Genomic DNA, 21,289 nt, shown 5'->3' with positions numbered 1-21,289 from the left:
ACCAATACAGTATCTAAGTAAATGAGTTTTAAGGTCCAACCAACAACATTCATGCTCACTGAGAGGCATTGCTGATTGGAGCAACATGCAGGAGTGGAGATGCAGGCAGCTGGAGAACTGGGCCACTGTGCTCTTTGCAGCAGTCTGGCTGTACATTGTACTGTTAATGGCATCTTTCACAGTAGTAAATACACAGAAAAACAAAAAAACAACAACTTGTTATGAAACCTGACTGTATATCAAGTAGAAAATGGGAGGCTTTAATTGGACTTTCAGTACCTAAGTAGATGTAATTGGATTTTAGTGTTTTTCAAAACACTAGTAGTAAGTATACAATGGCATAGTTTGCACTTGAATGGTGATCAGAAATCAGCATTCAATAATGTTGGGTTTCCAAAAACCCATATAATAGGCATAGTTCAAATGGTATTAAATTAAAAATCAAAAATGTATTATATTGCAGCTTACCAATTCTTAGATGTGATGGCTGTATTTATTTTCTTTTTTTAGCTTTCTTTCTTTTATTTTCACCTGGTGATCTAGTCCGTAAATCTGTTGTGTTTTAACAGAATAAGCTGTCCTGCATATGTAGCAGGTAGAAGGGTTGAGACAAACTATTTACCATTGACAGCGGTGCTTACAACGATCAACATTTATTTATGTAAATCCATTATCCCAAAAGGTGGTTACAATTATCAGCTTTAATTCATTTTTGAAAAACCTTTAACCTTTTGTTCCCAAAGGGAACAAAACTATTGCTGTAACCTGATTAAAAGGTGTCAGCTGGAGTGCAGCTTCAGTTTGTTAGTGTATTTAAATCTTCTAGTCCATCTAACACTCCTCTTCCACCAGATTGACAATGCTGCTGTCCAAAGGTGTCTTTTTTTTCTCCTTCATCCAGAGTGGTGGGATCATAATACAGGAGGCGCGTTACTGGCCAGATCAAAAGCTGAAAACAGAAGGGGGAAGGCAAAAACAAAAAACGAATGCAGCCACCGCATCTGAAGTTTGGTAAGCTGCAATATATTACATCATTGGTTCTGGGTTTAATACTACTTTAACCTCTGGGTAAGCTCTGAATTTAGAAGATAGATTTGACAACATATGAGATCTACTTCTCACACCAAGGACCTAAATCCTTTCTAAGTGTTGTTTAATATATGATTTAATAGGCTGTATATTATTATTATTATACAGTATTTATAAAGCACCAATAGTTCGCTCAGCGCTGTACATTAGTATACATTCTATTTGGCATGCATATTCAATTGGACATTGTTTATGTTTTCTAAATAACAGATTATAGGTACATAATACGTACTTATGCAGTTATCTTTACAAGAGAGTTAAAGCAATATTAGTAAATGTCCTGTTAGCGCAAGTTTGAAATAGGGGTTTTGAGATATATATATATATATATCCAGCACTGTTTTCAGTTCATTAAATTATGTTCTCTTATTTGCTCACTTTTCATTTGTGCACCTTTTTTTAGAGATATGATCACAAAACCAACATATTTAGTGGCTATCAAGCCAAACACCTTTCAGCCAAAAATTTGAAAAAACATTAATACCTCAAAAAGAACGTCTCCACCTTTCTAACTCAGACATGATGGTAAACAAGTAGCAGCTACACATCAAAACCCAATGACAGCTGCAACATCTGCTGCAAGAGAGGATTAGCACAACAAAAGGACATCTTCTGAGCATGAAAGACCAGATGTCAAAAGCAACTACTATAGTTTAGATATAAGGCCAATGCTTCTAGTTCCTAAAAACCCACACATGTAATTTTTTAAAAACACACTGGTAAAATGTTGATATAAAATGTCCAGATGCGTACTTTTCATATTATTTTCCTGAATAATATTCATATCAATAAACACCAAGGGATTTATTTATGCAAAAAAAATTGGATAGCCATTTGTGCAGTGAATCTGTACATATATTTGTTTGGTGTGACTGGGACAAAAATTAACAGTTATGTTGTTTTCACCTTTAGATGAACGTTCTTTTATTATGGACAGTAATAAACTTTAAATTGATTTGATCATTCCCTCTAGCATTCCCTAGCATTGTTACATTGTATCTCTTGTTAAAAAGATGTATGTATTTCCTATGCTCCCCTGCTCCATCTAGTGGCCATGATGGGGTATTTTACTAATGATCATAATCAAAGAGCATCATTAGAGGAGAAAACAGCCTTAAAGAACATTTATTTTTGGCCAAGTCGCACAGAACAAACATACATGCAGATTCACTGGATACATGGCTATACATATATTTGTTTATAAACAGACTCCATGTGTTTAACATGGGGAAGCTAGCTTTGGTGTTATATAAAGAACTGTTTTATACGTTGAATAAATAAAGGTTTTAGTATATCATGGCAATGTAATGTTATTATTTTCTTTGGATACAAGTCAGGCTTCACTGCCTTTTCAAAGAAATAGGAATAAAATCAAGAGAGATGTTAAAGATCAACAGGTGAAGGTGAGCAAAATAAAAATAAACATATGAAAAGCAGGAGTCTTATGTTGCCTCTCAGGATGGAAACGTTTACCCTGTTTCAGGTAATAAGTAAGCAAAGGCTATTAACATAACCTTAAGGAAACTTTCACATGGGCGGTTTGCGTTCCGATCACCAGGGGATCCATTCACAGATCTCCTGTTGATCAGAGCAGAGCGGGTGGATTACAGGTCCATGTGCGCCCAGTTTATGCAGAACAGACATTAAAAGACCCCACTCCGCTCTATAAGTGGCAGCCCGGACGCAGTCCACCTCCATTTTTTGTAGCAAGCCTGATTGAACCCACAGGTAGGCGGGTGTAAGCGGACACAAGACCGTTTTCACCTGCCAGTCCATAGGAGTACATGGATCATCCGATCAGGTCTGACCTGGTGAAAGGGCCCTTAGGTGAAGGCTTTGAAGGCAAAGAGAGGGAAATACTAACATTTTACGTGAGAGAAGTCTGTTTTCAGCTAATACTATACACATAACATCTCCCAGAAAGACATCTTTCTGCTGTTGATTCAGCTTAGGGAGCTTTGAATGGGCAGCAGGCTACCATACAAACATCATATTGTAATTTTTAAAAGCTCCCCATAGGGTTCTACTTACAGTGCCTTGAAAAAGTATTCATACCCCTTGAAATTTTCCACATTTTGTCATGTTACAACCAAAAACATACATTTATTTTATTGGGATTTTATATGAGAGACCAACACAAAGTGGCACATAATTGTAACATGGAAAGAAAATGATAAATGGTTTTCAAAATTGTTCACAAATAAATATCTGAAAAGTGTGGAGTGCACTTGTATTCATCCATCTTTATTCTGCAATCTAGTGGAAGCAATTACCTTCAGGAGTCACCTAATTAGTAAACAGAGTCCACCTGTGTGTAATGTAATCTCAGTATAAATACAGCTGTTCTGTGAAGCCCTCAGAGTTTTGTTTAGAGAACATTAGTGAACAAACAGCATCATGAATGACAAGGGACACACCAGACTGGTCAGGGATAAAGCTGTGGAGAAGTTTAAAGAAGGGTTAGGTTATACAAAAAGTACAAAGCTTTGAACATCTAATGGAGCACTGTTCAATCCATCATCCGAAAATGGAAAGACTATGGCACAACTGCAAACCTACTTAGACTTGGCTGTCCACCTAAACTGACAGGCTGGCCAAGGAGAACAATAATTAGATAAGCAGCCAAGAGGCCCATGGTAACTTTGAAGGAGCTGCAGAGATCCACAGTTCAGGTGGGAGAATATGTCCACAGGACAACTATTTGTTCATGCACGCCACAAATCTGACCTTTATGGAAGAGTGGCAAGAAGAGAGCCATTGTTGAAAGAAAGCCATAAGAAGTCCCGTTTGCAGTTTGCAAGAAGCCATGTGGGGGACACAGTAAACATGTGGAAGAAGGTGCTTTGGTTAGATGAGACTAAACTTTAATGTTTTGGTCTAAAAGCAAAACGCTATGTGTGGCAGAAAACTAATACTGCACATTAACCTGAACACACTATTCCCACCGTGAAACATGGTGGTGGCAGCATCTTGTTGTGGGGATGCTTTTCTTCAGCAGGGACAGGGAAGCTTTTCAGCGTTGATGGGAAGATGGATAGAGCCAAATTCAGGGCAATCTTAGAAGAAAATCTGTTAGAGTCTGCAAAAGTCTTGAGACTGGGCAGAGGTTCACTTTCCAGCAGGACAACGACCCTAAACATACAGCCAGAGCTACAAAGGAATCATTTTGATCAAAGCATATTCATGTGTTAGAATGGCCCAGTCAAAGTCCAGACCTAAATCCAATTGAGAATCTATGGCAAGACTTGAAAACTGCTGTTCACAGACGCTCTCCATCCAATCTGACAGAGCTTGAGCTATTCTGCAAAGCAGAATGAGCAAAAAGTTAACTCTCTAGATGTGCAAATCTGCACTTTTTCATGCCACACTTTTCAGATATTTATTTGTAAAAAAATTGTAAAAAACATTGATCTATTTCCTTCCACTTTACAATTATGTGCCACTTTGTGTTGGTCTATCACATAAAATCCCAATAAAATAAATTTACGATTTTGGTTGTAATGTGACAAAATGTGGAAAATTTCAAGGGGTATGAATATTTTTCAAGGCACTGTATCTTTACTAATGTGGTTTCCATGTTTTAAAAAATCATTGATTCTTATTACCTGCATAATTATTAATCTAAATGACACACAATTGCATTAGACCTTAAACACATGTGTATGTTTAACCTTAGTTTAAAATGCTAAAACTAAAACGTATTGACTTCACTCAGCATTGTAAAGCTTTCTTGAAGTTTTGAAGCTCCTTTTAGCTCTAATCCAGCTGTGTACAGATGACAATGAGAATAATTGCTGTAGCTTTAGGCTCCATGCACACTAGTGTATTTTATAAGCTCAAAAAATGCTGGACTAAACACGCTGATAATAGTGTTTTTGTGCCAGCTTATAGTAATGGTTTAGTAGCATTTAGAAGCATTTAGGAGCATTGGCATTTTATTGGTGTTTTTCAGCGTTTTTTTTTTGCAGGTGGAAAAATGCTCCAAAAAACTCAACAAAAACCTTTTTTTCTGCTCCTAGAAGATGAAGCTCAAATAACGGTAATAGCCTAAAGTAGTGTGCATGGACACATAGGATAACACTGTTTAGCTTCTGGGAGTAGAAAAAAAAGCTGGTAACAGCTTCTAGGAGCTAAAACAAACACTAGTGTGCATGGCGCCTCAAACTGTCCATTCAGAGGCTTTAGCAGACTTTATCAACCTTGAAACAATATTAATACGCTGACACCTGATAAAGGTAGTTTAAAACTACAACCAGTATTCCAGTTAGGATGTTAATTTCACATACCCAGACTAGACCTGAAAGGCACCTGTTAAAGATTTTGGGAGTAAGGGTCCATTCACACTTTGCCTTTCTTGCGTGTTGTGTCCATTGTTGACGTGTGTTGCGCTAAGGCAGCTCATTAATTTAGATTGGGCTGCCAATGCACCAGAATGGACAGAAAAAGTACATGCAGAATTTTTTTCTGATGCAGTGACCATAACCCACTGTGGTGCATCACTGGTCTTTGTGGTGCACTGCAATGAATGTGCATTGGAGCTGCATTGCCTTAGTGCATTGGTGTCCCACTCAAAATGAATAGCATTTCAACATGCTAATACGTATTAAATTCATTAACATATACTGCAATACAAAAGTGATTCAGCCCTTAAAGGTACACCCCAAAAAATGTTATCTAAACTCCTAGGGTGTTCTTCATACAGTCTGAGAGGTCACCTGTCATTTTGACTACTGGGTTCCAATTTGTGTCTCAGGAGCCACTACAATAGTTCTTGTGAAAAGTATCTAAATTATGTAAACAGTATTTCCAGGCAGCATTGTAAAAGATTTACCAATATTATTTTTACAGGTATTTACACTATTTCTTTGAGGAACAAATTGAAGGAGTGTCCTTTTATTTACACGTAATATCAGTTGAAGCAACCTTACAAGTGAAGTTTTTATATTTGAAAAACCTTTTAAAAAATACACCACTTTGCCTATATTTAATTTATCAATAAGTAAACTATGCTTTGGACCAGAAACATAATATTTGTTATTATAATTGGGAGAAATTTTAAATAATTTGCAATCTATAGTAACACAAGTTGTTTTAAAACTATCGCTGATGAAACCACAAAAAAAGGATATTTAGTTTTGTTATGCCTGTTTGGTTCTTCATTGCATAGGAAATAAAATAATTTTTGTCAGACAGCATTGCCAAAAGGTTTTGTTTATCCTGAAAAAACATATATGTTTTACTTTTTACATAAGTAAGACAAAGTAGTTGCCAAATCAATAGTCCAGATACTAAGGTGGTAAGATTGCCCTGGTAGGGGTATATGGGCGTGGGAGATGTAATGGTTAAGAGAATCGGGAAAGCTTTTTGAAGCTTGGTAACAGCTTTATGAATGATTGCTGAATATGACATTCTATAGAATACAATTTTCATATATACAGGGTCAGTTGATCTTAAAAAAAAAAATTTTCATGCTTAAAGGATCAGTCAGTTTAAATGGTTATTAATATTTTATTTAAAACATGTTTGGCTGTCAGCCCCAGCTTGTTATATGTTTTGCATACTCCATCCACTATATTTTCCTGCCACAATCCCCAACTTCTTTCCTGCCCACGATGGAGTTTTGGGTGTCCCCATTTACCTCTCTGTGTTCCAAGATCCCCTCTTGTATTCTTTATATTACATAAATATTAAAAATCCAAACAGAAAGACTGGGAAGTGGGACCCCTCATAATGATCAAGGCAGGTGTGCAGATCTGGGAACTGAAGATGCCCCACTAACAGATACCCCAAGATTTATATAAACAAAACTGTCCAGTTGTTTAACTCTCCAGCATCTGCCAAAACCTGAATGTAGAACCATGATTTGATCATATATAGATACAGCAAAGTTATGCCTTTAATTTTACATAAGTAATAAGAAAAAAATCATGTTTGAAAATACAGATTTCATACTGCTGTTATTTACTCACAGACCATGATGAGTAACTGTTTAATACTTACTCAAAGTATTCCGCAGCTGGGGTGACCTTGGAAGTGTCATTGAACGAAGAGTAGCCTGAGCCATTGAAATCATATCTTGTCTCAGAACAGTTGGGACTATTCCATGAATTGTTGCAGTGAATCCATGGAAGCTCCGATGTAAATGAAGAGAAAAGATAATGCAAAGCCCAAGCAATGATCACGTTGTAAAAAAATCCCACATATAATGATATCAGAATGACTGTAAAGCCAACTCCTGCAAAACAAAGACAAAAAGTACTGTCTGGGGAAAAAAAATAAGGCAACAAGTCTGAAAATTAGGAATGCTCTTTATGGAACCCTGCAACTGCTCCAGTGTAAACCAGTCAATTTAGAGAAACATAAATATGTGTTTGTTCTAATTGCATCCAGAGTCACTAGACTATACACAGCACATTTGGCAGCACTACAGCCTCATTTTCCCACGTTTTACACAATGTTAGTATTGTGGGTGTTTGTAGTATTGTGGGTATTGTGGGTTTAGATTTAATTACCATTTAAAATACAGAAATATTGACAGTCTAAGGGTTGAGTAGGGATGTGTTTCAGGTCTATCATGGGTTTGAGGCAAACCCAGCCTGTTTGAGGTTATCAGCCCCAGTAAACTAATGCAGGAATTTGGCTGTCCTAATTCATTGTAACCTAATTGCACTGAAAGGTCCTTCAAACCTAGGTCAGGGTGGCTTTGTTATGTGCCAGCTTTCTCACTATAAAGGATAAGGTAGCACAGAGCAGATAAAGTGTTAGTGTACTGGAAGCTGCTGTAGGGAAAGGACAAACCTGACAAACTGCCTAGGAAAAGATTAGCGTCAGTTAAAAAACTGTACTTTAGTCCTCAATGGGCAGTCAGAACGTTTACTGCTTTTTTATTCCTATCATTTTTGGTTTATTTGTCTTTCATTGTATTTTGTGGTTGATTTAAAGTCTTTGATCACTTTTAGCTGTTGTTCTGTCCATAAAAAAGGGCAAGAACAGTATGTACCTGAATCCCCTTACATTAGATCACTTACATTCAATGCACTTCCCTATTCCCAGAGGTAAAATAAAAGTTAGGTATACACCAATTAGGCCTATTATCCCTGATTTTCCCTGGACAATTTTACACTGCTGTATCCTCTGCTGTACCCTATTTCTTGTGGCAAACCCCCACCGTTGCTTTTTCTCTCAAGAAAATTTGGGCCTGAAATTGCTATGTCAAATTGCCCTACTGCTGTATCCTCAGCAGTATTTTATTCCTTGTTGTAAAACCTTTCCTTGTGTTCTTTATCTCTAGCAAAATTGTCCTGCTGCTGGCAAATTTTACACTGCTTTATCCTTTGCAGTTCCTTATTTCTTGTAGTAAAACCCCTATATGTGCTCTTTGTTTCTAGTAAATTTGGGCCTACAATTTCTATTTAAAATTGTCCTGCTGCTGGCAATTTATACACTGTTGTAACAGTCACTTAACTTTTAATGAGAGTTGAAAGAAATGCCCTGGATCCTTCTAGTGATGTATATTGATAGATTAAAAAAAGATAAAGTTTATTCTCAGAATCTGATGATGTTTAAAAGTGGAAGTGACTGTACACATTTATTTAAAAAAGAAAACAGTAAAAAGACAGAGTTCTCCTTATATTCCAACCAGAGTATTACCCAGGTATGCAGCCTGGTTACCCAGAAAAGACCATTTGTTAAACTCTTTATGCTAGCAGGAAGCGGCGCATTAAATGTACCTTGATATCCAAGGCTGGTTGGAGAGGCTCCTGACCATCTGTCACTTTGATTGGTTGCACGGTGCTCATGTCATTGGGAACCTGTCCTACCAGCTCCTGATTGTTGGTAGTTGACAGTGAGCTGTCCATGACAGCTCAATCACAGTCCTGGGGGCACTAATAGCACAAGAGAAGTAGGCAGCAACACATATATAAGGTGGCTGGCCATTAACATGTCACTAAACCAACATTGTAAATAAACTATCAATAAGTGCTGCATTGCATGTTTTTCATACTCACTCAATCACTATGAAATTCATTTGATGTATTCTGCAAAAAACATGGTTGATCTTGCTGCTCTCTATCTCCATCTACTGTTCATGTACCCAATTTAGCAATGGATTTTGCAGCTGTAGAGACAACTCTGCACATGCTCAGTTTTCGGAGAGTTTCTATGCTGAGCATTTCATCCCTATCACATCTGAGTAGCCCATGTGACTATAGAGTCACACATGTTGGCTTATACACAGTAATAAATGATAGTTCACTCCCTCCCTCCTCCTCCATGCCCACTAGTTAAAGACAATGGGGGTGGGATATTACTTGTAGATTAATGGTTACTTCACCTCCCTCTTATTCCTGTGACTTGCAGAAATTCGCCCACACCATGTTATTGCCAAAAATAATAAATATTTGAATTCAAAAATATATTTGTATGACAATTTAAAACAGTTTATTGATATTAATTATTTATTTTTACTCTGTATTCCAAGGGCTGTTTTTTTTCTATTTTGAACATGTGACCAGTAACAGTGGACTAGAAGCTCCTCCTGCTTATGTTTCCTTGCAGACAGACTGGGAAAGAGCTGGATCATGTGACAGCTGTATATCGATTAGGAAAAAGGTACTTAGATGTTTGTTTTTTTAAAATTAAAATAATTACAGCGCCATCATCCATATACAGAAATAGAAGGGACAATGTAAATTAAACAGTTTGTTTTAATTGGATCACTTTAACTGGATTGACTAGGTAAAGATTAAAATTACTACCTTTAATAGATTTCTCTATACTTCCTCAAGTTTAGAAGATTTTCTCCCTATTCAGGTTCTGAATTAAACATTTCAGATTTTCCCTTGCATTCAATTTCAGCGACAATAGTGATCAGAACAAATAGAGAGAGTGAATTTCTCCAGTCGGCACACAGCAAAAAAAACCCATACCTAAATTTAGATATACTTAAAAGTGGGATTAAAAAATGAACAGTCATACTCTCCTAGGTGGATGCAGCATTGATCTGATGCTGCATCTGTCTCCTGCCACCTCTCTACACTGAGAACTGAGTGATCAAAGACCATTGAGCACTCAGTTCTCAGTCTTCAGTGAGCAGAGAGCCAGGTGACTGTCAGTCTCTGCTCTCTGCCTCCAGTGCTCAATGTAGTGCTAAACTGTGTGTGTGTGTGTGTGTGTGGGGGGGGGGTTGTGTGTGGGAATGTGCTACTGAGAGCCTAAGCCAGGCATCTGGGTGGATACCGAGAGAGTCTGGACCAGATGAGTGACGTCAGCTCATAGTGGACTTTGGCCCACTGTCGGCTGAATACGGGTCACAGGAGTGCAGAACAAAGTGATCTGCTGTGACCTACACGAGAAGCAGGGCTAAAAGAGCTTTGGCCCTGCTTCTCCTTAAACATTAAATTGTAAATTTTCTTTAGAAAGAACACATAATTGACATCCACCATACCTATTCCCAATATATGCTCACTAATATTTTTTATTTTACAGAGGGTGGGTAAAGGACACAAACCAACTATATGGGTCAACACTCCTCATGCATTCCCTTTTCTTATATAGAATGTGCTGTCATCTGTGCTGTGATTAGGGTGACATGTATGTGGTGGTGGATTCGCCAGTGCCAACACTTGAAGTATAACTAAAGACAAAACTTTTTTTAGTTTTTGATAGAGTGGAGATGGATTAGAACACCTATCAGATTTTATTACAGTCTGTGCCATCATTAGAGAGGTTCATCCTCTCTGTTTGTCCTGCTACCATCATCATCAAAAGTGAAAGTAAACACCCCCCCCAAAAAAAAATTTGGGTTGTCCCAAGCAAAGTAAAAGAGGGTAACTCTTCCAATGGGGACACTAGTTCTAGTGACCTGGGGGGCACAATGGATTCCCTTCATTTTCAGGGATTTCTAATGACTTCCTTTTTTGACTATGGGACAAGAAATGAAGGTAAATCTCCCCAATGGGACGCAAATTGCAAATAAAAAACGGACAGAGATTATGAACCTTCCATACTCTAAACAAAATGAAAAAAAAATTGTCTATAGTTCTACTTTAATCACTCCACAGCTGACTGAGCAATTAGTATTATAATTATTGCTGTGGTGTGAAATGCGTCAAGGCTGTAGGTATTCTGGAGGTTATTGTGAGCCAAATCCCCAGGCAGGAGGGGGGTACTTGTTTAATTATATGTTACTCATATATATCACTTCTCTCTATTTCCTTGAATCCTTCACATCTCAGAGAAGGGGAAGAGAGTGAGTAGCGGATATTGAAGGACTTTAAACACATTGATTACTTATTATGAGATAATGTGTCACCATGGCTGCATGAGACTCATGCAGCCATGGTGACACATTATCTCATCAGACCTGACTTATAATACCAAAAGGTCTTTCCTTTATGGGATTTGGATGCCAAATCACCACCTACCCATATTAGATGTTTCCTGCTACTTATATACCCCTATATTATCTATATTAATATTGGGGATCAGGCATCCCATTTGGTCGCCCCTTGGTGGATTTGGAAGGGCCCCTCCAGGAGATGAATAAAGCAATGTTTGTTCTCCTCTGTCCTTTTCTTCCGTCACTTTTGGTATGAGAGGATTGTGAAGTCATTGGTTACACCCATCTAACTAATGAATGTACCCTGGTTTTCTCATATCTTCTGCCCCTACGTGGGGCCATGTGTCATGCTTTTGGAGCACTTCTGAAGAAGAGATTATGCTTGGTCTCAAAACGCATCAAGTGCAAATATATGCATGACTCATTTTCCTTCACATACTGTAAAACTACGTTTGGTGATACTGCCATATTTTGTAACTACGGTATATGTCTTTTACAATACTGTATAAATAAAACATGTTTTTTTTTAACTGTTATTCTTTATAATACTTTTGGTGTAATTTGTGCCTTAAAAGTTCCACTGCTAAGAGGATTTTTCTACTGTACTTTTCTCTTACTAGAAGCATTGGTGTCCAGTAGAAGGAAGCCTATACAATTATTATTCAGGAAACCAGTAGGCACTTTTGCCAGAAACATATATAAAAAAGATTTGTTATAAAGAGTCCAACCATGAGGATGAAGGCAAAGATTTATAATACTTGGATAGCCAGTGATCTTTAAATATTTGGATTACCTATCGCATGTAATGCAATGTGATGTTTTAAACATGTTTACCTTTGAATATAGGGCATATCTTCCACACTCCAGCAGCTCCCTCCCGATTAAACTGCCCAATAGCCAACTCCATATAGAAAAGAGGCATGCCAGCAATAATCATGAAAAACAAATATGGTACCAAGAAAGCACCTAAAAAGATAAGACATTGGACACACCTTTAATTTATACCTGTTAAGGCATTAAATGTTGTGTGTGTGTGTCAAAGATTACATAAAAGAACACAAATACATGCATGATAAATTGTTATAACAAATTGTAAAGATTGGAGGATTGGCAGCTTGTCACTCACAGTATCTCAACATAAATCATTGTTCACAGGGCAATATAAAAAAACAATTACAGTTGTTTAAAATATGCTTTGTTAGTTTTGTTTTCCAACCTTATACATTGAAATATCTCCACCTAAAAAGAGTATTTATTCTGCCATGCTATTGCTTATATAAAAATACAAGAGAAAAAGAAAATAGAACATAAGGACTATGTGTTGGGTGCTTACATCACTCAAAAACTAAGCATGTGACGCGTTGTAGGAAGCAAGGCTCTCAGTATTGGCCTTCATTTGTAAAAGAGGATTGCTCAGAGGAATGAAAGACATCTTGTCAGCACTCCTCTGTTAGTGCAAGATCTTCTGTCAGGTTTTAATTGCTGTCTGCATGATGACTGGTGGTCACTATACAATAGCTAGGAAGGAAAAATATCTCCCCAGTGGGGACACATGCAGCAAAAATAAAAAAAAATAAATAGCAGACCACCCAATCCTTTCCTGCTCTACTTAAAAAGGGCGTTTATTGCTGTACGTGTCATCAATGAAAAAGACACAGCCAGAATGAAAATCATTACAGAGGTACCAAACCTTTTCCTTTTCTATATGACACAAAAATACTCATTTAGACTGGTGAGCCACTTCAAATAATGCAATGGCATTTGTGGTTTGTTGTTGTAAGATACACACAGATGTTTTTGTTGAATAAATTTGCAAATACGTGTACAACCACACTGCAGCATCATGGCACCTCTGTAAAATATGGCCCCTAATTCTAAACTGTCTGAGCTCCCATCATAGGGCATACTGACTGCATAAACCCTCTGTTTATATTAACTTCCCTTCATCCATTGTATACCAGAAATCAGGTTGCAAATGGGATAGACAATAGTTGACCTAATCACACTCTATTGCATTGCACTGTAGTCATGACATGTTTGGGTGCTTAGAACTATAAGGGGAGGGAATTTGGCAGACTTATAACAAAGGGGACGGCAGGTGCAGGACTTCACTAATGGATGCTAGAGGTCAGAAGGTGACACAAGAGTCTGTACACTTTCATTTGTATAACACTGTATAGCTCAATTAAACTACAAATCTGTGTTGGCTGCTGGCTCAACAGAATTACAAATATTTTTTCAGAAACAGTCATTCACATATAGTTTTATCTATGTATTTATTTGTTGTATGAATAATAATAATTTACCTCCTCCATTTTTGTAACACAGGTATGGAAACCTCCAAACATTAGCTAAGTCCACTGCAAATCCAATAACGGAAAGAAGAAAATCAATCTTCTTACTCCAGGTCTCTCTCTCTTCATTTTCAGTATTGGTCTGGGATGGATTAACCAGTGTTGAGTTAGTGAACTGGACTCCATTTTGTTCCTTTACAAGTATAAGTTCAACGTCTTTAGGTCCCATTGCATTGGTTTCTTTAGCAGGTGCAACCACTGAAGACATTTGTCCCACTGGTGGTCTAGCTTTAATCATGAGGTTCTACTGCAGTCATCCAATGGTGTTGGAAGATTCCACAATTTTAAGACTGTGAAAAAAGGAAAATGTAATAGATAGTATACAAATTAACTAATTAATTCTGCCTTAGTAACAGAGAAAAAAAAAATGCATGGATCTTATAGAGAAGAGAAATACAATAATGTTACAAAATATGAAAACAAGCCAAAGACAGCAATGGTTTATACTAGCAGTAAATTTTAAGTGATACCAAAGGTTCCTTTTTTTTGGTTAAATAACAAACATGTTAAACTTACCCACTCTGTGTTGTGGTTTTGCACAGATAAGCCCCGGTCCATGTTTTTAGAGTCCCAGTCCATGTTTTTCGCTCCTCTCCTTGACCTGTGCCCCCAATAGCAAGCTGCTTGCTATGGGGGCACTGATGCATGCTCGCTCCCGAGACCCACTATATGCATCCATAAGACACATATGCCTCCCTCTCTCCTCACTGGCTGTGATTGACAGCAGTGGGAGCTAATGGCTCCCACTGCTGTGTCTAAGCCAATGAGGAGAGAGAGACCCAGGACAGTTGAGGCTCTCATGCACATTGCTGGATCAAGAGGGGCCTCATGTAAATATGAGGGGGGGCTGAGGGGGGGAGCAGGGCACCAAAATATTTTACCGTCATGCACTCTATGAAATGCATTCAACAAAAACCTTCAGCCTTTACAACCACTTTAAAGAGCCATTGACCTCTAAATAATAATAATAATAATAACAAAAAATCATCATACATGTTCATGGTTTTTTGATGCTCAGTGGCTCTACTCTTCCAGTTACTCATTTACCACATCATATAATTCCTCTAAAACAAACTAATTAAAATTAAGAGACCTTTACAATTTACTAACCTACCTGAAAAACTATATAAAAGATTATACAGGACAGTTGTAAAGAATGTACCCTTAGAAATTTAACAATCATCCCAATAACTCCTTTCACACGAAGGCTGTTCATTTGCATATCAGTATACTTCTTAATTAGTTTTGTATGAATCATTAGATATATTTATCCTGTAGCTGTATCTGTTCAACTAGATAACTGTTAAACTTCAGCTCTGCACACCCTTTCAGTCATCTGTCACTACCAAATCACCTGACAACCTGTCATACATAGATAGATGGCTTAAAGTAAAGGGTATTTTTGGACTGTATTCCTTATATAGGTTTCCACATTGGACCAAGCTTGCACAATTTAAAAACATAGCATATTTGACTTAGCCAAACATGTAAAGTGGACATTTTCCATTTGCCAATTAAAAAAATCCAACAGATTACCTCAGTCCGGCTGAAAGGTGACACCTGGAAAGCCATCAAGGACAAAAGCTTAACATCTGCTCCATTTTTCATAAATCTGTCCCCAAATCACTTGTGAACCTATTAATCTTGGATTTTGCCATTGTAAACAACTGAAACAATTCTAAATCATACTAGAAGCAAACAGGGTACAGAATATATATATATATATATATATATATATATCTTAACAACATCAATCAACATCATAGCACTGGAGTTCTTCCAGCTCTGGTGTGGGTAGATATAGGATGTTTTGTTATTATTCTGTGATTGCTTGTGAACTTGAGGAAGGTCAGTAGTGCCCAAAACTGGTTTTCTAAGTTTGGAACTTCGAATAAAAAGAAGCAGAAAGACCTTTATTCATTGGATTATACAGAAAGCAGTATGTGGGAGTCTGCTGGATGTTACTAAACTGTTGCTGTGCAAGTGTTTCACTTTTACTGATATATATATATATATATATATATATATATATATACCATTAGATATAAAATTAATTCTGAAATGCAAAAGGCAGAAATTCTGTATTACCTGAAATGTTTCCCAGCATATTATAGCCTGTGCATTTATTGCAAAGATGACTATTATAAATATGCTTTTGAGTGAGCGTTTGGCCTTATGCGAAGAATGAGGTATCATTTGTTTCTACATTATTTAAGTTCACTTGCACCACCTCTACACTAATTATGCTTCCCTGAATTTTGCAATTCAAGCTGTATTGCCCATAGCACTTAGCACCACAACACACACACCAGAGGTTCTAGAAGGATGTTATTAAATATAAAAGTAACGTGTTTTATTCATAGGTACATAGTCAGGTTGAAAAAAATACACAAGTCCATCTAGCTCAACCAACAGAAAAAATAAACAGAAAACCTCCATATGCACAATCTTATTCCCACTGTTGATCCAGAGGAAGGCTAAAAACCCAATCAAGTATAGTCCTATGTGCTCTACTGGGGAAAAATGTCTAACCGATAACCCAGGAGGCAATTGGATTTCCCTGGATCAACTACCCCTGGTGTTATTACCTATAAATATGAGTATCCAGTTATATTTTGTGCATTTAGGAATGCATCCAGGTCTTTTTAAAACAATTCTGAGCTAGCTAGAACTGTTTTTTGAGGGAGTCTTCCACATTTTCACAGCTTTTACTGTGAAGACGCCTTTCTGAATGTGGAGGTAAAATCTCTTTTTCTCCAGGTGTAAAAATTGCTCCTGTGTCCTTTTGTAATGACCTGAAAGTGAATAACTCTACACTGAGTTCACTATATGAACCACTGATGTATTTATACATGTTGATCATATCCCCCCTTAATCTTCTCTTCTCAAGAGAGAATAAATTCAATTCCTCTAATCTTTCCTCATAGCTGATCTCCTCCATGCCTCTTATCAGTTTGGTCGCCATCTGTACTGTCTCCATTTCCCCGATATCCTTTTTGTGAATTGGTGCCCAAAACTGAACTGCATATTCCAGATGAGGTTTTACTAATGATTTGTACAGGGGCAAAATTATGTATCTCTATTTCTCTCGCTCCCCCTCTCTCTCTCTTTCTCTCTGGAGTCTATACCTCTTTTAATATAAGATTCATCATCACTGAAATATTTTAGATTGGCATGTATTTTCTAGGCTTTGGGCATTGCATGACTGAAGGTACATAAAAGAATATAATGTATAACTGCAACATGAAAACTGCAATATGACAAAATAGTTTATTAAATTAAGATTTAAAAAATGCGTTTAATAATTAGTAAAAATGTCACATCTTAAAAAAGTAATGTACTAGCAAAATTGTATTTCATTTTTTGAGATAAAAAGTATTCTCTTTTCTAAACAGCATCATCAAACATTACCAGTGGCGTGCTGAAAGATTCAGAAACTGATGGAAATGCACTGATCAACTATTTTGTAGAAATGCCACAAATTACATTTACAAATATGAATTGTATAGAAACAATAACTATGTATAGCAGGTTTAAACTGTTGCTTACATGTCAACAGTACTGACATAACAACCTATCTATCAATTGCAATGGAAGTAACATTACCAAATGTCCTCCCTGGTTTTTTTTTGTTTTGTTTTAATAAAAGAAAATTGGTCTCCAGCATGTATCCACGCACGGCCAAGAATTTGCTCTAAAGTTCTGCAAATACTATACACATAACAATTAGAAAATAATCAGATTTTTTTATGCACCAATAACAGACATAAAATCAGGATCTGAGTAACTTGTAACACAATTTGCACAGTCATTAAAATGGCCTCTTGAGGGAATCTAAAGCTTATTTAATATTAACTTAAAAACGGACTGAATAAAAGTTTCAGCACCATCATGAAATGGACAGCAACTCACTCTTCTGAGCAATGCTCACTCAACTGTTCTACCATTCCCCCTATAAACAGAGCGACATTTCATCCAATTACTACACAAGGTCTACTTACTGAGAAGATATATTCATGCTTACTAGAAGAATTGGATCTTGCTTTTACATATTTGTATTAATAGAAATTGCAGAAATACAAAGAGCAAAAATATGGAAAATGGTAAATGCTGGGCTGACATTTTGCAAATCAATCATTAGTTTTGAAGCCTCTTTCTTTTAGTGTTACAGAGGCAGGATATCTGTGTAATAAAGTGGGGCTGAATTCAGCAATAGGAAAGCGGAGACTGTGACCCAGCACTACCCCATGCAGCTCCTACTGGGTTCCACGCTGTATTTATTCCATATGCATGTATGCAGAATCAAAACTAACTAATCCAACGCCATTTAAGTTATATGTAATGCATAAGACACAAACCTTACCTTTTCATAAAATTGCTGAAGTAAAAGTTGAATCAAGAGAGGGCAAATCATATTATTACTCTACCAATATTTTTTTAGCATGATAAAATATTAAGACAATACAAGGTAAGTTTCGATTTTACATTGAAAAAAATTTATTTTGTTATTCAGCATGCAAAGCAATAAATGTTTTGAATATTTTGTAGCCTGAATTCAAGAATGTAACTTGTTCTTTAACTAAAACAGGAAATAGAAAATAGATAGATAGATAGATAGATAGATAGATAGATAGATAGATAGATAGATAGATAGATAGATAGACAGACAGATAGATAGATAGATCTCACTAACATGCATGACCACAAATAGGTGATCATCTATTTTTGTATCTTTAATTCAAGAATTTAACTAGTCCTTAGTAAATTAAAACAAGATAGATAGATAGATAGATAGATAGATAGATAGATAGGTGAGATGGATAGATATTTCTCACTAACATGCATGACCACAAATAGGTGATCATCTATTTTGTATCCTTAATTCATGAATTTAACTAGTCTGTATTAATTGAAAACAAGATAGATAGATAGATAGATAGATAGATAGATAGATAGATAGATAGATAGATAGATAGATAGATAAAAACATTTCACTAACTGCATGACCAAAAATAGGTGATCATCTATTTTTGTATCTTTAATTCAAGAATGTAACTAGTCCTTATTAATTGAAAACAAGATAGATAGATAGATAGATAGATAGATAGATAGATAGATAGATAGATAGATAGATAGATCTCACTAACATGCATTACCACAAATAGGTGATCATCTATTTTTGTAATTCAAGAATTTAACTAGTTCTTAGTAAATTAAAACAAGATGGATACATAGATAGATAGATAGATAGATAGATAGATAGATAGATAGAGAGAGAGAACTAACATGACCATAAATTAATAATCAATTATACAGTTATCACAATAATTTAACAGTTATATGCTGTTTGTAAACTATCAAGTAAAATCATCAAGAACAAGTCTTACTTACTCTTTTTAATCTATAACATTGAAGGCTGTACAGAAGGAAGAGTTTCATCAGAAAATAAAAGTGTTCTTGGAGGACACTAAGAACATAATCTGGTTTTCTTATATTTGAAGTCCTGGCATCTCTCCGCTGGTCCTTGGGATTTAGGATGTGCAAGAGGTCAGAGCAGAGAACATGGAATGAGCATCCTCTGCTCCCTGTGAACTTGTACTGTAGGCAGGTGCCAATGATAAGCAGCTAGACAATAATAGGCAATAGCCCTCCCTCATCTGCTCATCCTTTCAATGACTCTTCAGCTCCACTACATATTAACAGCAACCATCCTATGACCCTCCAGATTATGCAATCTGACAGAAACTGAGATGCTGAAAATTTTCAGTTCAGCTACTGTTATGCTCAATACCTGATAACTAACTGTAAGCATAGTTTTGACAAATATATTTAAAACTCATGTTTATGCTTTACCCCAGGCTATTGGTTTGAGCATGTTATTATATATCAGATTAGGCAATACTGACAGGTTTTACACCTATATTAAGACAGGATTTAATTAACACTGTGTGTCATGAGTTTTTTAAATGTAGTCATATTGGTGCTTAATATTTCATACCGCCTGTAGATGTCACTATCGCAATGTTCCTTTGAGAGGAGTGTATTATATTGTCCACTCCAGACAGGAAAATCACAAGTGACACCTTGTGGCTATAACAAGTTCTGCACATTTTGATCTTTGGTTTAAAGGATAAGTTCACCTTTTGGTGACAAAAATAATAAATGCACATTTTTTTGCTGGTAAAAAAATGTGCATTTATTATTTTTATCCAAAGGAGCTTAGAAAGCATTGCACCAGCGATCAGCAGATTGCTGATGCCATGCATCTCCTGCAGACCTGTCAGAATATCTGCTTGCCATACGGGATGTACGGCCAAGCAGATATTCTGATAGGAAGCTTCAATGAACTATCACAGTGCTCCACAGCGTCATGGTAGTTCATTGAAATTTACAAGCCCACAGCCGCTAAGACTGCAAGGACTTGTAGGCAATCATTCACAGAACACTGTGAATGAGTGACGCGGCCGTGTGGGTGGAGCCCTGCATGGCCGCACTGCTTTCAAATCTGACAGAGGGAGGGGGCAGTGGGCACAGCTGCAGCTGCGGGAACATGTTACATGTCCCCTCCTAAAAATGGGTGTAACATGTAACATGTTCCAAAGGTGAACTTACTTGCCCTCCAGAGGATTTACCCCCTTCCTGACCAGGCCGTTTTTTGCGATATGGTGCTGCATTACTTTAAAGTGTTACTGAACCCACAACAGTAAAATCAGTCTGTATATGCAGTAAAGAATGCTTGTTATACTCACTGTGGAGCCTAAGGGGTTAATCCTCTGCATTGTGTAAAAAGGCTGTTTGATCCTTTCTTCTCTGTTCCTCCCCTTTTTCAAGTGACCATCTCTTATCTCCAGACTGAACTGTATGCTCAGTTTGGTGTGTATTGCTAGAGAGGGCTTTTTTTTTCTTGGGAGAGTGCATGTGATTAGCACAGGGCCAATCAGCACTGTCCATACAAAGGTCAGGGGATTTCCATCCTCCTAGAGCTAAAAGAAAACTCCTCCTACAAGCTTTAGCTAGTGCTGGGCTGGACACAGATAGAAGTCATAAGACTGCTCTAACTGCTGATGAGAAAAGGTATTTAGCAGTTTATATTTGCATTTCCATGTTCTGTGTACTGTGGGAGACCAGATATAGTGAATGCAGGGTCCTGGGTTTAGTAACACTTTAACTGACAATTTTGCGGTCATGCAACACTGCACCCAAATGAAATGAATGTCCTTTTTTCCTACAAATGGAGCTTTCTTTCAGTGTTATTTGATCGCCTCTGCGTTTTGAATTGTTTGCGCTATAAACAAAAAAATACCGACAATTTTGAGAAAAAACTGACTTTACTTTTTGCTATTAACCACTTGCCTACCGGCACTTTCTGCCCAGGCCAATTTTCAGCTTTCAGCACTGTCGCACTTTGGAAGACAATTGCGCGGTCATGCAACACTGTACCCATATTACATTTTTAGAATATTTTTCACACAAATAGAGCTTTCTTTTGGTGGTATTTAATCTC

General features: G+C 36.9%; 1 protein-coding gene across 1 annotated transcript in view; it reads right to left on the bottom strand.

The window, feature by feature from the left end:
* Positions 1–14,069, bottom strand: part of SLC6A3 (solute carrier family 6 member 3) — a 66,631-nt gene extending 52,562 nt beyond the window's left edge. Inside the window, exons 1-3 of the mRNA XM_089674882.1 lie at positions 13,738–14,069; positions 12,266–12,397; positions 7,090–7,324 (exon numbers count right to left, since the gene is read on the bottom strand). Coding sequence (XP_089531008.1) covers positions 7,090–7,324; positions 12,266–12,397; positions 13,738–14,023 — 653 coding nt within the window. The 5' untranslated portion in view covers positions 14,024–14,069. The remainder of the gene's footprint in view (positions 1–7,089; positions 7,325–12,265; positions 12,398–13,737) is intronic.
* Positions 14,070–21,289: the final 7,220 nt, after the last annotated feature.

The sequence above is a fragment of the Staurois parvus genome, unplaced genomic scaffold (genome assembly GCF_062004578.1).
Source record: "Staurois parvus isolate SC_StPar_1 unplaced genomic scaffold, SC_StPar_1.0 ptg000153l, whole genome shotgun sequence".
NCBI classification, from domain to species: Eukaryota; Metazoa; Chordata; class Amphibia; order Anura; family Ranidae; genus Staurois; species Staurois parvus.
The sequence above is the reverse complement of the archived record's forward strand: the minus strand, read 5'-3'. Positions and strand labels throughout refer to the sequence as shown.